The sequence below is a fragment of the Amblyraja radiata genome, unplaced genomic scaffold, assembly GCF_010909765.2.
Source record: "Amblyraja radiata isolate CabotCenter1 unplaced genomic scaffold, sAmbRad1.1.pri S62, whole genome shotgun sequence".
Lineage (NCBI taxonomy): Eukaryota > Metazoa > Chordata > Chondrichthyes > Rajiformes > Rajidae > Amblyraja > Amblyraja radiata.
The window spans coordinates 4,176,917-4,195,328 of NW_022630157.1; the positions used below are offsets into that span (position 1 = coordinate 4,176,917).

The following is an 18,412-nucleotide window of genomic DNA, read 5'->3' on the forward strand; positions in this document are numbered from 1 at the left end:
ACAAGCACCCGTAGTCAGGATTGAACCCGGGTCTCTGGCGCCGTAAGGCAGGTGATCTAACGCCAGTTTAGTTAGTTTAATTTACTGTCACGTGTACCGAGGTACAGTGAACATCCTTTGTTGCTTGCTAACCAGTCAGCAGAAAGACAACACATGATTACAATTGATCCATTTACAGTGTACAGATACATGATAAGGGAATAACGTTTAGTGCAAGGTATAGCCAGCAAAGTTCGATCAAGGGTCATCAAAGAGGTAGATAGTAGTTCAGGACTGCTCTCTGGTTGTGGTAGGATGATTTAGTTGCCTGATAACAGCTGGGAAGAAACTGTCCCTGAATCTGGTGGTGTGTCTTCACTCTTTTCGCACTATGCCACAATGCCACCCTAAAGATGCTTTAATAGATATTTTATTTTTGCTCCAGCTAAATTATTATTATTATTTTTATTTTATTTTATTTATTTTTTTATTTTTTAGAAGTAAAGTACATTACATTAATTCAAGCCAAATATAACTTATTACATTTCTTGTACCACTTCATTTTTTAAGCTTTCAAAAGAGAAAAAAGTAAAGAAAGTGAGAAAGAGTCGTGATTGTGTGAAAAAGTGATCAAGAAAAAAGACCCATTACGCGAAGAGTTAGAGAAAAAAGTTAAGAAATAGGCCGTAGAAAAGACAAAAGAGAAAATGAATCAAAAGCTCTATTAAGAAGACAGAGCAGAAAGGGATATACTAACTTCGTATTTTTCATCCCCCCTTACCAGATCCTGAAATCATTTCTTTTCAGGGACGTTTTTCCAGAATTTAAATATGTTTTTTCCCCGTTATTAACCCGTAACTAAATAGATTCTTTTGAAACACAGTTAGTTCAGGGCTGCCCTCCATTGTTCCAAAAATAATCAATTCTGCTTTTGGTATCAATTTTATTTTAACTAATTTTGTGAAGATTTCAAAAATTTCAGTCCAACATTTTTGAATTTTTATACAAAAAAACAAATGAGTGCGTACAGTTTTGGTCTCCTAATCTGAGGAAAGACATTCTTGCCATAGAGGGAGTACAGAGAAGGTTCATCAGACTGATTCCTGGGATGGCAGGACTTTTATATCCTAAAGGGATCAGGGGGTATGGAGAAAAGGCAGGAATGGGATACTGAGTTGGATGATCAGCCATGATCATATTGAATGGCGGTGCAGGCTCGAAGGGCCGAATGGCCTACTCCTGCACCTATTTTTCTATGTTTTTCTATGTTTTCTATAGTAGCTCCAGCAAAATTATGGGGTGAAATGATTCTCGGAATAGTTTGCATGATCCGGTGTTGTGCAATGTGTTGGAGAATTGAATAACTGACGAGGTGACGCCAGGTGGCAGCCTGTTTGAACTTCCTCATTCGGGAGGAAGTGGATGTACTTGTGGATACAAAGTGCTGGAGTAACTCAACGCTTTGGGTGTCATTCTTGGGGGAAACCAGCTGAGTTACTCACTTTGCACTTTGCGAAATTGCTCGCAATTTGTTTAATTTGACGACACAGAGTGGAAACGAGCCCCTCGGTCCACCAAGTCTACGCCGACCAACAATATCCGTACACTAACACCATCCTACACGCACTTCGCGTAACTTAATTCAATCTCCCTCATATATACCAATTTCTAAAACACCTCTATCCATCTATCCGCTATAAATATTATGTCGGATCTTATTTGTAAATACATTTTAGTTTAAATCTATATCAAAAGTAAGATCTTGACCACTTCCGATGTTGTTCCGCCCTTCTATCTCCACCTACTCCCAAACTCGCGTTTACGCAGCTGTTGAATTCCGCACCAACACCGCTTGTGTCGCGTTGTTACTCGGGGGGAGTTTAGGACCCGGGGGAGCCCGGAGCTCAGGACCCGCCGCCCGCGGCTGCTGCTGAACCCGCGGGAAGGGAGATTGTTTCAATCTTTATATTTTCAATAAAGTAATTTCTGTTCCGTTGCCGGACGCGGTTAACGCGTTAAAATGAACGGATCGACAGACAGACAGACAGCTCTGATTTCAGTTGCTGTTTATTTCACTCTTCCCACATTTACATTTTTTTTACACACCCGGAGCGGAACCGGAGCAGATTCTCAGCCAGTTTCCATCCCAAGTCCAGAAGAAAGGATAAAGTTTCTCCGTGAATTTATTCCCAGTGAAGGTGTGGAGATGGGACTTGGTGTCCGCGTCGTGAAATGAAACTGTCCCGGACTCGTAACTGAGATAAACTCCCACCCTCCCGGGGATGGGACGGGCGGGGAGAGGGGATAGAGGGGAGGTGAATGCAACAAACTCGCCAACCCAACCCCGCCCGATGCTCCAGAACCCAGTCTCCGGGGTCAGGTCGACCCCTCCCTTCCTCTCCACAGACTCTGCGGCGACTCCCAGCCTCCAGCACTGACTCCCCGCCACCTCCACCTCCCAGTAATGTCTCCCCGATGTGAATCCCTCCGATCCCAGCACACACGGCCAGCCTGTAAACCTCTTCCCGGTGTCAGGGAGACTCCTCCGGGTCCCGGTCAGTCTCACCCTCATCCGATCCTCAGACACCTCGAGCAGCGGATGCGCTGTTTCCACATCCAGGGTGACGGAGACTGGGGGGAGAAGCAGAGAATCAGAGAGTCCCCGGGGGTCGGGGGGAGACTCGGGCAGCGCGGCCCCGGGACCGGGGGAGAAGCCGCTCGGCCTCAGGCACAGGCGGGCGGACAACTGGAACCTTGCCCGGGGTTTCACCCACAACCACATCGGGTGGACAACAGACATCTTTCCCAGAGATTTTATCCAGGTAAGGAGAGGGGAATTTCGTGAGGTGGGGGAGGGTGGACGGGGAGGACGAGTGCGGAGAGTGAGGAGGATTGCGAGATTGCGGTGGGGATGGAGAAATGAAGCGGGCTATTCAGAAATGGAGGCAGATCGGAGCAAGAGGATATTGAGGTGAGTGGTAGTTTGAGGTTGTTAAAGAGGAGGTAGAGGTGTGGGGTGGAGTTGCCATGATCATAGTGAATGGGAGGGGGAGACATGAGGGGCCAGAGGACCTGCCCCTGTTTCTTTGAGTGGAGGGTGAGAGAGAGGGAGGGGTGGTTTGGACCATGGGAGGAAGCAGAGGTTGAATGATCGGGTGTTGGACAGAATTGATGGAGACTTGTAGTTGTAGGGTCGCTGACAGAGAGGGGATTCATGGGTGGATTTGATGGGTGTGTACAACCAAGAACACACTGATCTCATTGTGAACCAATACATGAACTTCACTGAGGGACTTGACAATGTTGCGCATGTAAGGCTGCTCCAGAAAGTGAAGGCAGGTGGGATCCAAGGCGAGCTGGTGAAATGGATCCACAATTGGCTTGGTGGTTGGAGGTAGAAGGTAGCGGTAGAAGGATGATTTTTCTGCTTGGAGGTCTGTGACTGGTGGAGTGCAGCAGAGATCGGTGCTGCAGCAGGGATATCAAATCAAGAGTGCATGTTTATCTTGAGAGCAAGGAATTTTAAAGTGGATCTGAGTAGGAAGTTTTCTTTACACTGAGAGTGGGTGATATCTGCAACATGCTACAGAGGAGGCAGTGGTGAGATCTAATCATTATATTTGAGGCACTTATCTAGGTGAGGTGCAGAAGAATACCAATGTAATCTGGGCAAATCGATTAGTAAAGATGGGAAATAGGTGGACATGGACATGATGGGCCAAACGGCCTGATGCTGTAATGTACAACCATTTCTCTCAGCTCCAAGAGCACTGAATGACTGAGTCTCCACAGCCACCTGTGCAGGGAATTCGTGCAGTAATGTCTCCTTATCTCTGTCCTACATGTTGCAGCCCACATTCTGAGAGGGTGCCCGTTCTCCAGACCCCACAGACAGGGGAAACATCCTCCCTGCATCCAACCCACTGAGTCCTGTAAGAACTTTATGTTTCACTGAGATCTCCTCCTATACACCCAAACTCTGGAGTACACAGGCCTAGTCTACTCAATCTCACCCCGCACAGCAAACTCATTGTCCCAGGAACAAGTATTGTTAATCTTTGTTTAAATTCCTCTGTCAAGTCTGTCAATTTTTCGATACACAGGAGCATAGGAACACAAGAAAACAGGAGCAGGATTAGAATCCGCTCCTCAGGCTTGCCCCTTCATTCAATGTGATCATGGCTGATCTAAGCTGGCACCAATTCCTCTTCTGTGTGAGTTCCCCATAATCTTAAATATTGGATCTATCAAATATTTATTTGTAGCCAAGTTGCAGATATCCAATAACTCAGCTTTTTACCACCATCTTGGGCACATCATTCCAGATATTCACTGCCCTCTGAGAGATGCAACTTCTACACACCGCATGAGAGGCCGCTCTGGAAGGTTGGATCTCATGGAATCCGGGGTGAACTAGCCGATGGAATACAACATAGGAACACAAGAAACTCGAGCAACTCGATGACCTATGTCTGCTCAGGGAGAGCGAGGAGGTCATAGAAAGGAGTTACAGGGAGGTGGTCACTCCAAGACCACGGGAGACAGAAAATTGGGTCACAGTTAGGAAGGTCAACGGGCAGAGGCAGGGACTGGTGAGTACCCCGGTGGCTGTACACCTTGAAAATAAGTACTCATGCTTGAGTAAGGTTGGGGGAGACAGCCTACCTGGGGGCAGCGACAGCGGCCGGGCCTCTGGCACAAAGACCGGTCCGGTTGCTCAGAAGGGTAAGGAAAAGAAGGGGAGGGCAATTGTAATAGGGGACTCTATAGTCAGGGGGTCGGATAGGCGATTCTGTGGACGCAGACAGGAGTCCCGGATGGTAGTTTGCCTCCCTGGTGCCAGGGTCAGGGATGTGTCTGAACGTGTCCAAGAAATCCAGAAATGGGAGGGAGAGGAGCCTGAGGTTGTGGTGCATATAGGTACCAACGACATAGGTAAAAAAAGAGAAGAGGTCCTGAAAGAAGAATTTAGGGAGTTAGGTAGAGAGTTAAGGAGAAGGACTGGAAAGGTAACAATCTCAGGATTACTGCCTGTGCCACGCGACAGTGAGAGTAGGAATGGAGCGAGGTGGAGGATAAATGCGTGGATGAGGGACTGGTGCAGTGGGTATGGATTCAAGTTTCTGGATCATTGGGACCTCTTTTGGGGAAGGTGCGACCTGTACAGAAAGGACGGGTTGCACTTGAACTCAAGGGGGACCAATATCCTGGCGGGGAGATTTGCAAAGGCTACTGGGGAGACTTTAAACTAGTATGGTTGGGGGGAGGGACTCAAATTGGGAAAGCTAGCAGTCAGTGTGTGAAGCAGGGGGCAGAGAATGGTAGCACTCTGACCCAAAATGTAGGGGAGAGAGAAGAAAAAGAAAATAATCAGAGAATAAGAGAGGGTGGGTTTCTTAAATGTGTATATTATAATGCTAGGAGCATTGTAAGAAAAGTGGATGAACTTAGAGCCTGGATTGACACCTGGAAGTATGATGTTGTGGCGATCAGTGAAACATGGTTGCAGGAGGGCTGTGATTGGAAACTAAATATTCCAGGATTTCGTTGCTTCAGGTGTGATAGAATTGGAGGGGCAAGAGGTGGAGGTGTTGCATTGCTTATCAGGGAAGATATTACAGCAGTGCTTTGGCAGGATAGATTAGAGGGCTCGTCTAGGGAGGCTATTTGGGTGGAACTGAGAAATGGGAAAGGGGTAGCAACACTTATAGGGGTGTATTATAGACCGCCAAATGGGGAGCGAGAATTGGAAGATCAAATATGTAAGGAGATTGCAGATATTAGTAGTAAGCACAAGGTAGTGATTGTGGGAATTTCAATTTTCCACACATAGACTGGGGAACACATTCTGTAAATGGGCTGGATGGGTTGGAGTTTGTAAAATGTGTGCAGGATAGTTTTTTGCAACAATACATAGAAGTACTAGAGAAGGGGCGGTACTGGAACTCCTGTTAGGAAATGAGATGGGTCAGGTGGCAGAGGTATGCGTTGGGGAACAGTTCGGGTCCAGTGATCACAATACCATTAGTTTCAATATAATTATGGAGAGGGACAAAACTGGACCTAGGGTTGAGATTTTTGATTGGAGAAAGGCTAACTTTGAGGAGATGCGAAAGGATTTAAAAGGAGTAAATTGGGACTCCTTTTACAACATAAATTTGTTTTATGGGAAAGATGTGGAAGAGAAATGGAGTACATTAAAGGTGAAATTTTAAGAGTACAGAATCTTTATGTCCCTGTTCGGTTGAAAGGAAATCGTAAAAATTGTAAAGAGCCATGGTTTTCAAGGGAAATTGGACACTTGGTTCGGAAAAAGAGGGAGATCTACAATAGTTATAGGCAGCATGGAGTAAATGAGGTGTTTGAGGAGTATAAAGAATGTAAAAAGAATCTTAAGAAAGAAATTAGAAAAGCTAAAAGAAAATATGAGGTTGCTTTGGCAAGTAAGGTAAAAGTAAATCCGAAGGGTTTCTACCGCTATATTAATAGCAAAAGGATAGCGAGGGATAAAATTGGTCCATTAGAGAGTCAGAGTGGCCATCTATCTGCAGAGCCAAAAGAGATGGGGGAGATATTGAACAGTTTCTTTTCTTCGGTATTCAGCAGGGAGAAGGATATTGAATTATGTGAGGTAAGGGAAACAAATAGAGTAGCTATGGAAACTATGAGGATCAAAGAAGAGGAAGTACTGACACTTTTGAGAAATATAAAAGTGGATAAGTCTCCAGGTCCGGACAGGATATTCCCTAGGACATTGAGGGAAGTTAGTGTAGAAATAGCAGGGGCTATGGCAGAAATATTTCAAATGTCATTAGAAACGGGAATAGTACCGGAGGATTGGCGTACTGCGCATGTTGTTCCATTGTTTAAAAAGGGGTCTAAGAGTAAACCTAGCAATTATAGACCTGTTAGTTTGACGTCAGTGGTGGGCAAATTAATGGAAAGAATACTTAGAGATAATATATATAAGCATCTGGATAAACAGGGTCTGATTAGGAACAGTCAACATGGATTTGTGCCTGGAAGGTCATGTTTAACTAATCTTCTTGAATTTTTTGAAGATGTTACTCGGGAAATTGATGAGGGTAAAGCAGTGGATGTTGTGTATATGGACTTCAGTAAGGCCTTTGACAAGGTTCCTCATGGAAGGTTGGTTAAGAAGGTTCAATGGTTGGGTATTAATGGTGGAGTAGCACGATGGATTCAACAGTGGCTGAATGGGAGATGCCAGAGAGTAATGGTGGATGGTTGTTTGTCAGGTTGGAGGCCAGTGACGAGTGGGGTGCCACAGGGATCTGTGTTGGGTCCACTGTTGTTTGTCATGTACATCAATGATCTGGACGATGGTGTGGTAAATTGGATTAGTAAGCATGCAGATGATACTAAGATAGGTGGGGTTGCGGGTAATGAAGAAGAGTTTCAAAGTCTAGAGAGAGATTTATGCCAGTTGGAAGAGTGGGCTGAAAGATGGCAGATGGAGTTTAATGCTGATAAGTGTGAGGTGCTACATCTTGGCGGGACAAATCAAAATAGGACGTACATGGTAAATGGTAGGGAATTGAAGAATGTAGGTGAACAGAGGGATCTGGGAATAACTGTGCACAGTTCCCTGAAAGTGGAATCTCATGTAGATAGGGTGGTAAAGAAAGCTTTTGGTGTGCTGGCCTTTATAAATCAGAGCATTGAGTATAGAAGTTGGGATGTAATGTTAAAATTGTACAAGGCATTGGTGAGGCCAATTCTGGAGTATGGTGTACAATTTTGGTCGCCTAATTATAGGAAGAATGTCAACAAAATAGAGAGAGTACAGAGGAGATTTTCTAGAATGTTGCCTGGGTTTCAGCAACTAAGTTACAGAGAAAGGTTGAACAAGTTAGGGCTTTATTCTTTGGAGCGCAGAAGGTTAAGGGGGGACTTGATAGAGGTTTTTTAAATGATGAGAGGGATAGACAGAGTTGACGTGGAAAAGCTTTTCCCACTGAGAGTAGGGAAGATTCAAACAAGGGGACATGACTTGAGAATTAAGGGACTGAAGTTTAGGGGTAACACGAGGGTGAAGTTCTTTACTCAGAGAGTGGTAGCTGTGTGGAATGAGCTTCCAGGGAAGGTGGTGGAGGCAGGTTCGTTTTATAATTTAAAAATAAATTGGATAGTTATATGGATGGGAAAGGAATGGAGGGTTATGGTCTGAGCGCAGTTATATATGGGACTAGGGGAGATTATGTGTTCGGCACGGACTAGAAGGGTCGAGATGGCCTGTTTCCGTGCTGTAATTGTTATATGGTTATTATATGGTTAACATATACCTGAAGGTCGCAGACAGAGGATGTTGGTAGAGGGTTGTTTTTCACAGAGTCCACTGTTGTTCCTTATTTATATACACAATTGGATGTGTATGTAGGTTGCACGGTTAGTCAGTTTGCAGATGGAACTAAAATTGGTAACATTGTGGAGAGTGAAGAAGGTGATCTGAGAGTAAATGTGATCCCGGTGAACTGGGCCAATGGGGTCAGGAACGGCAGGTGGTATTTATTCATGTGAAGGTGAGGTGATGCACTTTGCTGAGACAAACCAGGGTAGGACATACACAGTAAACGGGGAACTTTATAGAACTGAGAGATCTCGGGCTGCAGGTACACAGTGCCATGGACGATGAAACAGTGACAGGCAGTGTGGTGAAGATTGTGTTTGTCACTCATGCTTTCATTGGTCAGGATATTAAATTTGACACAATATGGTTGTTAGTAAATTAGAGAGGGTGCAAAAGTATTTACGATAATTTCATCAGGTCTGAAGGGCTGGGTTATAAGGAGACGTTGTACAGGCAGGAACATTTGTCTTTGGAGCCCGTCCGGGTGTTTTAATAGCTATGTATAAGATCTATATAAGGTGCACAGATAGGGTGAATAGCCACAGTATTTCACCCAAAGCAGGAGAGTATGAACCTCTAACTCTGTGATGCTTCCCAGCTGATGGGTTTAGTGGTAGATCCAATTTCCCTTCAGTCCAAAAGACCATTAATGTTTGCATCTAGGTATTGCTTAAAGATATCAGAAACAAGAATAATGGAAAAGGTACAAGCTTTACCTCGTTTGAAGTCATCAGATGTTTCTTTGAATACCGTGTTGAACGAAACAGGGCAATGAAACTTTTCAATCGGCAAGGCTTCATCTACCACCGACAGTGGGTTGGCTTCATCACGAACCCTGCAAATAATGAACAGCTGTTTATAAACTGAGCATTAGAATTGTGTTAAGGTGTTCCACAAAACACTTACACTGTTTCCGTCAAGACAATGTCCTACCTTCGCTTGCGACCAGCTTCCTCCTGAAAGAAATAAAACACAAATCTCAATTGACTGAGATGGACCGTCCTCATCCCGACAGCGGGAACTTCACCAAATTTCTACAACCCTCTGATAATTCCCATTTCCCAACTCTTATCACCACTGTCATGCAGAGAGAAAGCGGATATTGTCGCAGAGATGTAGAACGATGGGGGAAAGCACAAGGAATGTTCATGAGAATGACGCCACAACTGAGAGGATGGAACTTAATGAAAAGACTGGGCAGGTCATGGGATTTCATCTGTAGAAGTTTTCAGGAATGATGAGAGGGAATTTAATATTATCGGTGGATTTAAATGTGTGGGGATGAAATAATATCTCAAATTGAAGGGGTGACTAATAATCAAAGTTGAAATGTAACGTGGTCTTCAATAAATACCTAAAGGAATGCAGTCATGAGAACATGGACCTCACTTGCATTGGAGGGACTGAAGCCAACAGCAGAGATAAATTTAAATTCAAGCGCTGATAATTGTTCGGTTCTAAGCTTCCCCCCCAGTCTAGTTTCAGTAAAAGCACTGAATCAATTAATTGTATTCTACCAAAAGCGTGTCACAGATCACACACTGTACCTATCCCACCGTGGGTTCGATCCCTGCGTCTGTCTGTTCAAGCCCTCTAGGCCTCGCACAGACAGAGGCACTCCAGAAGGGTACCTGTTCCTGAGCGCTCTTCCAGATGATCGGCCCTGAGCCTCGTGACCAGGGACTTTTATCTGTCCCACAAACTCGAGGGGCCGAACCACATGGGGGTTGTCTCTTAATCACCCAATTGCAAATATCGATTAACCCCATACATAACAGGCATTTCCCTAACCACGGGAGAGAGACATGTGGGTCACGCTAAGGAAGGGCAAGGGGCAGAGGCAGGAACGAGGGAGTACTCCAATGTCGGTACACCTTGCAAATAAGTACTCCTGTTTGAGTACGGATGGGGGTGACAGCCTACCTGGGGGTAGCGACAGCGGACAGGCCTCCAGCACAGAGACCGGCCCTGTTGCTCTGAAAGGTAGCGAAAAAAAGAAGAGGGCAATTGTAATTGGGGACTCTATTGTTAGGGGGTCGGATAGGCGTTTCTGTGGACGCAGTCGGGAGACCAGGATGGTGGTCTGCCTCCCTGGTGCCAAGGTCTCGGACGTGTCTCAACGCATCCAAGATATCCTGAAATCAGAGGGAGAGGAGCCTGAGGTCGTGGTACATATTGGTACAAATGACATGGGTAAAAAAAGTGAAGAGGTCCTGAAGGGAGGATTTAGGGAGTTGGGAGGAGAGTTAAGGAAAAGGACCAAAAAGGTAACAATCTCAGGATTACTGCCTGTACCACGCGACAGTGAGAGTAGGAATGGAGCGAGGTGGAGGCTAAATGCGTGGCTGAAAGACTGGTGCAGAGGGCAGGGATTCAAGTTTCTGGATCATTGGGACTTCTTTTGGGGAAGGTGGGACCTGTACAGAAAGGATGGGTTGCACTTGAACCCGAGGGGGACCAATATCCTGGCGGGGAAATTTGCAAAGGTCACTGGGGAGACTTTAAACTAGAATGGTTGGGGCGAGGGACTCAAATAGAGAAAGCTAGTAGACAGAATGGGAGGCAGGAAGCAGAAAAGGGAAGCACTCGGACACAAGAGTAGAAAGAAAAAAAAGGAAATAAACAGAGAAGAAGAGACGGGGGGTTTCTTAAATGTGCATATTTTAATGCTAGGAGCATTGTACGAAAGGTGGATGAGCTTAGAGTCTGGATAGACACCTGGAAGTATGATGTTGTGGCGATCAGTGAAACATGGTTGCAGGAGGGCTGTGATTGGAAACAAAATATTGCAGGATTTCATTGCTTCAGGTGTGATAGAATTGGAGGGGCAAGAGGTGGAGGTGTTGCATTGCTGGTCAGGGAAGATATTACAGCAGTGCTTTGGCAGGGTAAATTGGAGGGCTCATCTAGGGAGGCTATTTGGGTGGAACTGAGAAGTGGGAAAGGTGTAGCAACACTTATAGGGGTGTATTATAGACCGACAAATGGGGAACGAGAATTGGAAGAGCAAATATGTAAGGAGATAGCAGATATTAGTAGTAAGCACAAGGTAGTGATTGTGGGAGATTTCAACTTTCCACACATAGACTGGGAAACACATTCTGTAAATGGGCTGGATGGTTTGGAGTTTGTAAAATGTGTGCAGGATAGTTTTTTGCAGCAATACATAGAGGTACCTACTAGAGGAGGGGCAGTGCTGGACCTCCTGTTAGGAAATGAGACAGGACAGGTGGCGGAGGTATGCGTTGGGGAGCACTTCGGGTCCAGTGATCACAATACCGTTAGTTTCAATATAATTATGGAGAAGGTCAGAACTGGACCTAGGGTTGAGATTTTTGATTGGAGAAAGGCTAACTTTGATGAGATGCGAGATGATTTAAAAGGAGTGAACTGGGACATTTTGTTTTATGGGAAAGATGTAGAAGAGAAATGGAGGACATTTAAAGGGGAAATTTTAAGAGTACAGAATCTTTATGTTCCTGTTCGGTTGAAAGGAAACAGTAAAAATTGGAAAGAGCCCTGGTTTTCAAGGGAAATTGGACATCTTGTTCGGAAAAAGAGGGAGATCTACAATAATTATAGGCAGCATGAAGTAAATGAGGTGCTTGTGGAGTATAAGGAATGTAAAAAGAATCTTAAGAAAGAAATTAGAAAAGCTAAAAGAAGATATGAGGTTGCTTTGGCAAGTCAGGTGAAAGTAAATCCAAAGGGTTTCTACAGCTATATTAATAGCAAAAGGATAACGAGGGATAAAATTGGTCCATTGGAGAGACAGAGTGGGCAGCTATCTGCAGTGCCAAAAGAGATGGGGGAGATATTGAACAATTTCTTTTCCTTGGTATTCACCAAGGAGAAGGATATTGAATTATGTGAGGTAAGGGAAACGAGTAGAGTGGCTATGGATACTATGAGTTTCAAAGTAAAAGAAGTACTGACACTTTTGAAAAATATAAAAGTCAATAAGTCTCCAGGTCCTGACAGGATATTCCCTAGGACATTGAGGGAAGTTAGTGTAGAAATAGTCGGGGCTATGACAGAAATGTTTCAAATGTCATTAGAAACGGGAATAGTCCCCGAGGATTGGCGTACTGCGCATGATTTTTAATTGTTTAAAAAGGGTTCTAAGAGTAAACCTAGCATTTATAGACCTGTTAGTTTGACTTCAGTGTTCAAAAGGGAACTGCAGATGCTGGAATATCGAGGGTGCACAAAATGCTGGGGAAACTCAGCGGGTGCAGCAGCATCTATGGTCTGAAGAAGGGTTTCGGCCCGAAACGTCGCCTATTTCCTTCGCTCCATAGATGCTGCTGCACCCGCTGAGTTTCCCCAGCATTTTGTGTACAGTTTGACTTCAGTGGTGGGCAAATTAATGGAAAAGATACTTAGAGATAATATATATAAGCATCTGGATAAACAGGGTCTGATTAGGAACAGGCAACATGGATTTGTGCCTGGAAGGTCACGTTTGACCTATCTTCTTGAATTTTTTGAAGAGGTTACTAGGGAAATTGACGAGGGTAAAGCAGTGGATGTTGTCTATATGGACTTTTGTAAGGCCTTTAACAAGGTTCCTCATGGAAGGTTGGTTAAGAAGGTTAAACTGTTGGGTATAAATGCAGGAATAGCAAGATGGATTCAACAGTGGCTGAATGGGAGAAGCCAGAGGGTATTGGTGGATGGCTGTTTGTCGGGTTGGAGGCAGGTGACTAGTGGGGTGTCTCAGGTATCTGTGTTGGGTCCTTTGGTGTTTGTCATGTACATCAATGATCTGGATGAAGGGATGGTAAATTGGATTAGTAAGTATGCAGATGATACCAAGATCGGGGGTGTTGTGGATAATGAAGAGGATATCCAAAGTCTACAGAGTGATTTAGGCCATTTGGAAAAATGGGCTGAAAGATGGCAGATGGAGTTTAATGCTGATAAATGTGAGGTGTTACACCTTGGCAGGACAAATCAAAATAGGACGCACATGGTAAATGGTAGGGAATTGAAGAATACAGTTGAACAGAGGGATCTGGGAATAACCGTGCATAGTTCCTTGAAGGTGGAATCTCATATAGATAGGGTGGTAAAGAAAGCTTTTGGTGTGCTAGACTTTATAAATCAGAGCATTGAGTATAGAAGCTGGGATGTAATGTTAAAATTGTACAAGGCATTGGTGAGACCAAATCTGGAGTATGGTGTACAATTTTGGTCGCCCAATTATAGGAAGGATGTCAACAAAATAGAGAGAGTACAGAGGAGATTTACTAGAATGTTGCCTGGGTTTCAACAACTAAGTTACAGAGAAAGGTTGAATAAGTTAGGTCTTTATTCTCTGGAGCGCAGAAGGTTAAGGGGGGACTTGATAGAGCTCTTTAAAATGATGAGAGGGATAGACAGAGTTGATGTGGACAAGCTTTTCCCTTTGAGAATAGGGAAGATTCAAACAAGAGGACATGACTTCAGAATTAAGGGACAGAAGTTTAGGGGTAACATGAGGGGGAACTTCTTTACTCAGAGAGTGGTAGCGGTGTGGAATGAGCTTCCAGTGGAAGTGGTGGCGGCAGGTTCGTTGGTATAATTTAAAAATAAATTGGATAGGCATATGGATGAGAAGGGAATGGAGGGTTATGGTATGAGTGCAGGCAGGTGGGACTAAGGGAAAAAAGTTGTTCGGCACGGACTTGTAGGGCCGAGATGGCCTGTTTCCGTGCTGTAATTGTTATATGTTATATGGTTAACCCAATGATACAACAATTCAATACATTGTATTCACAACCGACTTCAAGATGAAGTCAACTTGGAAACATTTACCCCGATGAACAGAACTCTCAGACAAGGCTCAACACCTCATCCAATCAACACTTAGCAGAGTCAGACTCTGCAACATTATTTACAAGCTATTTACAAGGTATACGTCTGGTTTGCAGCCATCCAATCCATTCTATGCATTTTGTACCAGATTGACAGGCTTTGCAAGGCTTCCCATTCTTTGCTTGCAAATTGTATCTAAGTTCCAGACTTCCTGGCATCTCTCGCAGCCAGTCCCAGAGAGCAATTCCAATTTGACCAAATCTCCCAGCAAACCCTGAAAATTAACCCCATTTTGAAGTCCTGGCTGGTCCAGTTTAGCCAGGATTAACAGTGGGGTAAACACATTAGGGCTCATGGAATTTGGGATATAGTTACCGGGTGTGAAGAATAGATAGGAGGGATGATGAGTGGAGCAGAAATCTTGACTGGATAGGATGGGCCAAATGGCCTGTCTATGATGTTAAATGGGATGTCATTCTATGGTGAAACAAGGTGGACAAAACAAACAGAGCAAATTCCCTCAAGGTGACCACCCACTGCCGATGGGAACTGGATATAGATGATGTGGGCGCCACATTTTAGATTTCAATGTTAATCCCCACAATGTGGTCATGGCTGATCTAGCCCAGGACTGAACTCCTCCTCTTTGCCCCATTCCCTTCAATTACAATCCCCCGAATTTTCAAAAATGTATCTGCCTCTGGTTTAAATACGTCTTACATAGAAGCATAGAAATTAGGTGCAGGAGTAGGCCATTCGGCCCTTCGAGCCTGCACCGCCATTCAATATGATCATGGCTGATCATCCAACTCAGTATCCCGTACCTGCCTTCTCTCCATACCCTCTGATCCTTTTAGCCACAAGGGCCACATCTATCTCCCTCTTAAATATAGCCAATGAACTGGCCTCAACTACCCTCTGTGGCAGAGAGTTCCACAGAAAAAGTTTTTCTCATCTCGGTTTTAAAGGATTTCCCCCTTATCCTTAAGCTGTGACACCTCTCAGAGTATCTTGGTTGGAGAATCCCAGAGATTTACTGCCCTCTGTCCATTCGTGGTCCTTGGGATCAGATATAGGATCACCCGTCGTTGTTCCAAACGCTACAGAATACAAACACCTCTCTACATTCCGGCCAGGCATTCCTGAGATCCCATAGATTATACGGGAGGCCAATTAGTTTGGGAACAACAACAGCTGGAACAGATTAAACATTTACCCAGTTCTCAATTACTGGTAAATGCAGCATTTATTTCTGAAATGTCACCCACCATTTTGTGACTGCACTTTCACTTCACCAAACTGTAGTGTAACCCCTCACCTTCAGAAACACCACACTGTCTTTTTGATCCATCTGTTGCTGCAACTTTAAGAGTTCCTCCTGAATGGATTTTAAATTCTCTTGAATGTTTCCATGATTTGTCTCCATTGTATTTAGAATCTTCCTCTCTTCCTCCCGGATATCTGCCAGTGTGCGCTGCTCTTTCTCAGTGAGAATCTGGTGCAGTTCAGCATACTGGGATGTGATCTTGGACTGAAGGTTGTGTGACTGTTCCTATGAAATAAAAGGTGAAGATTAATATATAATGTCACTGGTTGTTTTTCCTCACGACTTTAACGGTGACATTTGGCCTGTGCATGTTTTATTTGCTTTGGCAATTCAATAGTTTGTCTAATGTAGACAAAAATGCTGGAGGAACTCAGCGGGTGATGCTTGAGACCCTTCTTCAGACTTCACGAAATGTCGTGAGGGTAATGTTATAACCCATCAATCCTCTACCCCCAATACAATTCCCTGCTGCCTGTTCCTTTTCACCTGCCCATTAATTCCCATTTATCCATCCACCACCCACTTTCCCAGGGATTATAACCGATTGACCATTGAACCAGTGTGTATTGGGGACGTGGAAGGAATCCGACGCGGTCACAGGGAGAAGGCATGAACCACACGGGCAGCACCCGAGGTCAGGATCGAACCCGCTCACCAGAACTAGGAGACAGCAGCACTACTTGTGTCACTGCGCTGCCCTATTATTACACGCATCACAGGGATCAAATCTACACAAGATCAGGAAATCGAAACTTAAAAGCCTCACCAGAACTCCAGAAATCTTCTGTTTCTGTTGCTGCTCCATTCGCTGGATCCCTGATTTCTTTTTTGTAAGAGACTGGATGGAAGATTTCGTCTGATCCTGGGATTGTGATTGAAAATCAGAGAATAAAAGTGTTAGATTATAAAGATGGAATTAAACAATGATGCGGCCAAAATCGGTTTGCTTTTACCTTGTAGGTTTCAACAGCTTCTTTAACCGGCATGAAGTTGTGAGACTTGTGTTCCCGCCCAGCTGCACAAATCACACATATCAGCTTCTTGTCCGTTTCACAAAACAGCTTCAGTTCTTCCTGATGTTCCTCGCACTGAAGTTTACTTTCCTTCTCTGTCCGATTCAGGCTCAGTGTTCGAGCTTTCTCAGACAGTCTCGCCAAGGCCCGACTCACCCTGAGGGTGCGGTCTGTAAACTCCTCTCTACATTCCGGGCAGGAGTTTCTCCCCTCCCTGTCCCAACTCTGTGTGATACAGGAGCGGCAGAAGTAGTGCCCACACTCCAGTGCCACCGGATCGGTGAAGAAATCCAGGCAGATGGGACAAAGTATCTCCTCGGTTAAACTCTCGACCGGGTCTTTCGCAGCCATTTTAACCTCCACTTCCTGGTTCAAAACGCATTCCCATTCGCTGAAACTGCTGACGCCCTGCAGTAATTAATTGGAGCGCCGGAGGCTGAAGTTCATGGGATCAAGAGGTGAATGGATAGGGTGAATGCACAGTCTTTTACCCGGAGTAGTGGAGTCGAGAACTAGAGGACACAGGTTTGTGGTGAGAGGTGCAAGATTTAATCGGAACCTGAGGAACAATATTTCCACACAGAAGGTCGTGGGGAAATGGAACAAGCTGCCAGAGGAGGTAAGTCAGGCTGGACAACAACGTGTGGACGGGCTTTAGGACCCGGGGGAGCCCGGAGCTGTGGAACAATCAATGAAAGGGGCGGGGCAAGGCTGAGGGGAGGCGGAGCTCAGCCCCGTCAATCACAGCCCTGACCAGAAAGCCGATGTCATTTGTAATCAGCTTCGGGTAAATTTCATTCCCTTAAACTAAAGTTGTTCCAGTTAAATGGGTGATTGGAACATGAGTCTGACCATAAAATGCCAACAAAAATACAGAAAGCGTTGTCGGCATTCAGCAGGTCGGGCAGTGTACAGTATCTGGAGAGGGAAGGGTTCATATTTCTGAGGTAATATGGAGCAGCAGATTGAACCACTGCCTCACGGGGCCAGAGACCCGGGTTCGATCCTGACCATGTTCACTGTTCGCAGCGTGCACATTCTCCCTGTGACCGCGTGGGTTTCCTCCGGGTGCTCCGGTTTTCTCCCACATTCAAAAGACATGCGGGTTTGTAGGGTAATTGGCCCTCTGTAAATTGCCCCAAGTATGTTGGGAGTGAATGGGAAGGTGGGATAACAGAGACCAAGTGATTGGTGACTAATTGGTGATCGATGGTCGATGTGGACTCGGTGGGCCGAAGGGCCTACTTCCATGCTGTATCTCTAAAGTAAAGTAAGCTCCACTGGTCAGAAAATCAACCTTGCACTGCCGCTCAACAGAGAACACAAGACGTCATCAATACTGCACAGGAACAGGCCCTTCAACACACAATGTCTAGCTTATGGAAGGATCATTCAGAAGCCTGATAACAGAGGGAAGGAGGCTGTTCCTGAGACTGGTAAGATTCTGTACCTTCTGCCCGACAAGAACAGTGAGAAGAATGAATGACCGGGGTAGAACAAGTATTTGATTATGTTGGCTGCTTTTCCATGATGAGGGATGATCTTAGAAGAGATGTAAAAAAATCATGAGAGGAACAGATCGGGTAGTCGCACAGAGTCCCTTGCCCAGAGGAGGGGCATCAAGTACCAGAGGACATAGGGTTAAGGTGAAGGTGGAAAGGTTTAATAGAAACCTGAGGGGTAACTTTGTTCACACAATGGGTGGTAGGTGTATGGAATGAGCTGCTGGAGGAGGTATATGAGGCGGGCACTATCGTAACGTTTCAGAAGCATTTAGACAGGTACATTGATAGGACAGGTTAGAGGTATGGGGGCCAAACGCAGGCAGTACAGGTCGGTTCAAGAATCTAATGGTTGTGGGTAAGGAGCTGAGAATGGGAGCTCTAATGAACCTGTCGGTTTTGTTGAGGGCCACATAGAACC

At 45.1% G+C, this 18,412-nt stretch overlaps 1 protein-coding gene across 1 annotated transcript; it reads right to left on the reverse strand.

Moving 5' to 3' along the window:
• Positions 1–2,032: 2,032 nt before the first annotated feature.
• Positions 2,033–9,114, reverse strand: LOC116969485 (E3 ubiquitin-protein ligase TRIM39-like). The gene is made up of 2 exons (XM_033016369.1): positions 9,067–9,114; positions 2,033–2,610 (listed from the first exon to the last, which is right to left on the reverse strand). The coding sequence occupies exon 2, from the start codon at positions 2,549–2,551 to the stop codon at positions 2,078–2,080; it is 474 nt and encodes a 157-aa protein (XP_032872260.1). The 5' UTR covers positions 2,552–2,610; positions 9,067–9,114; the 3' UTR covers positions 2,033–2,077.
• Between the last annotated feature and the right edge of the window lie 9,298 nt (positions 9,115–18,412).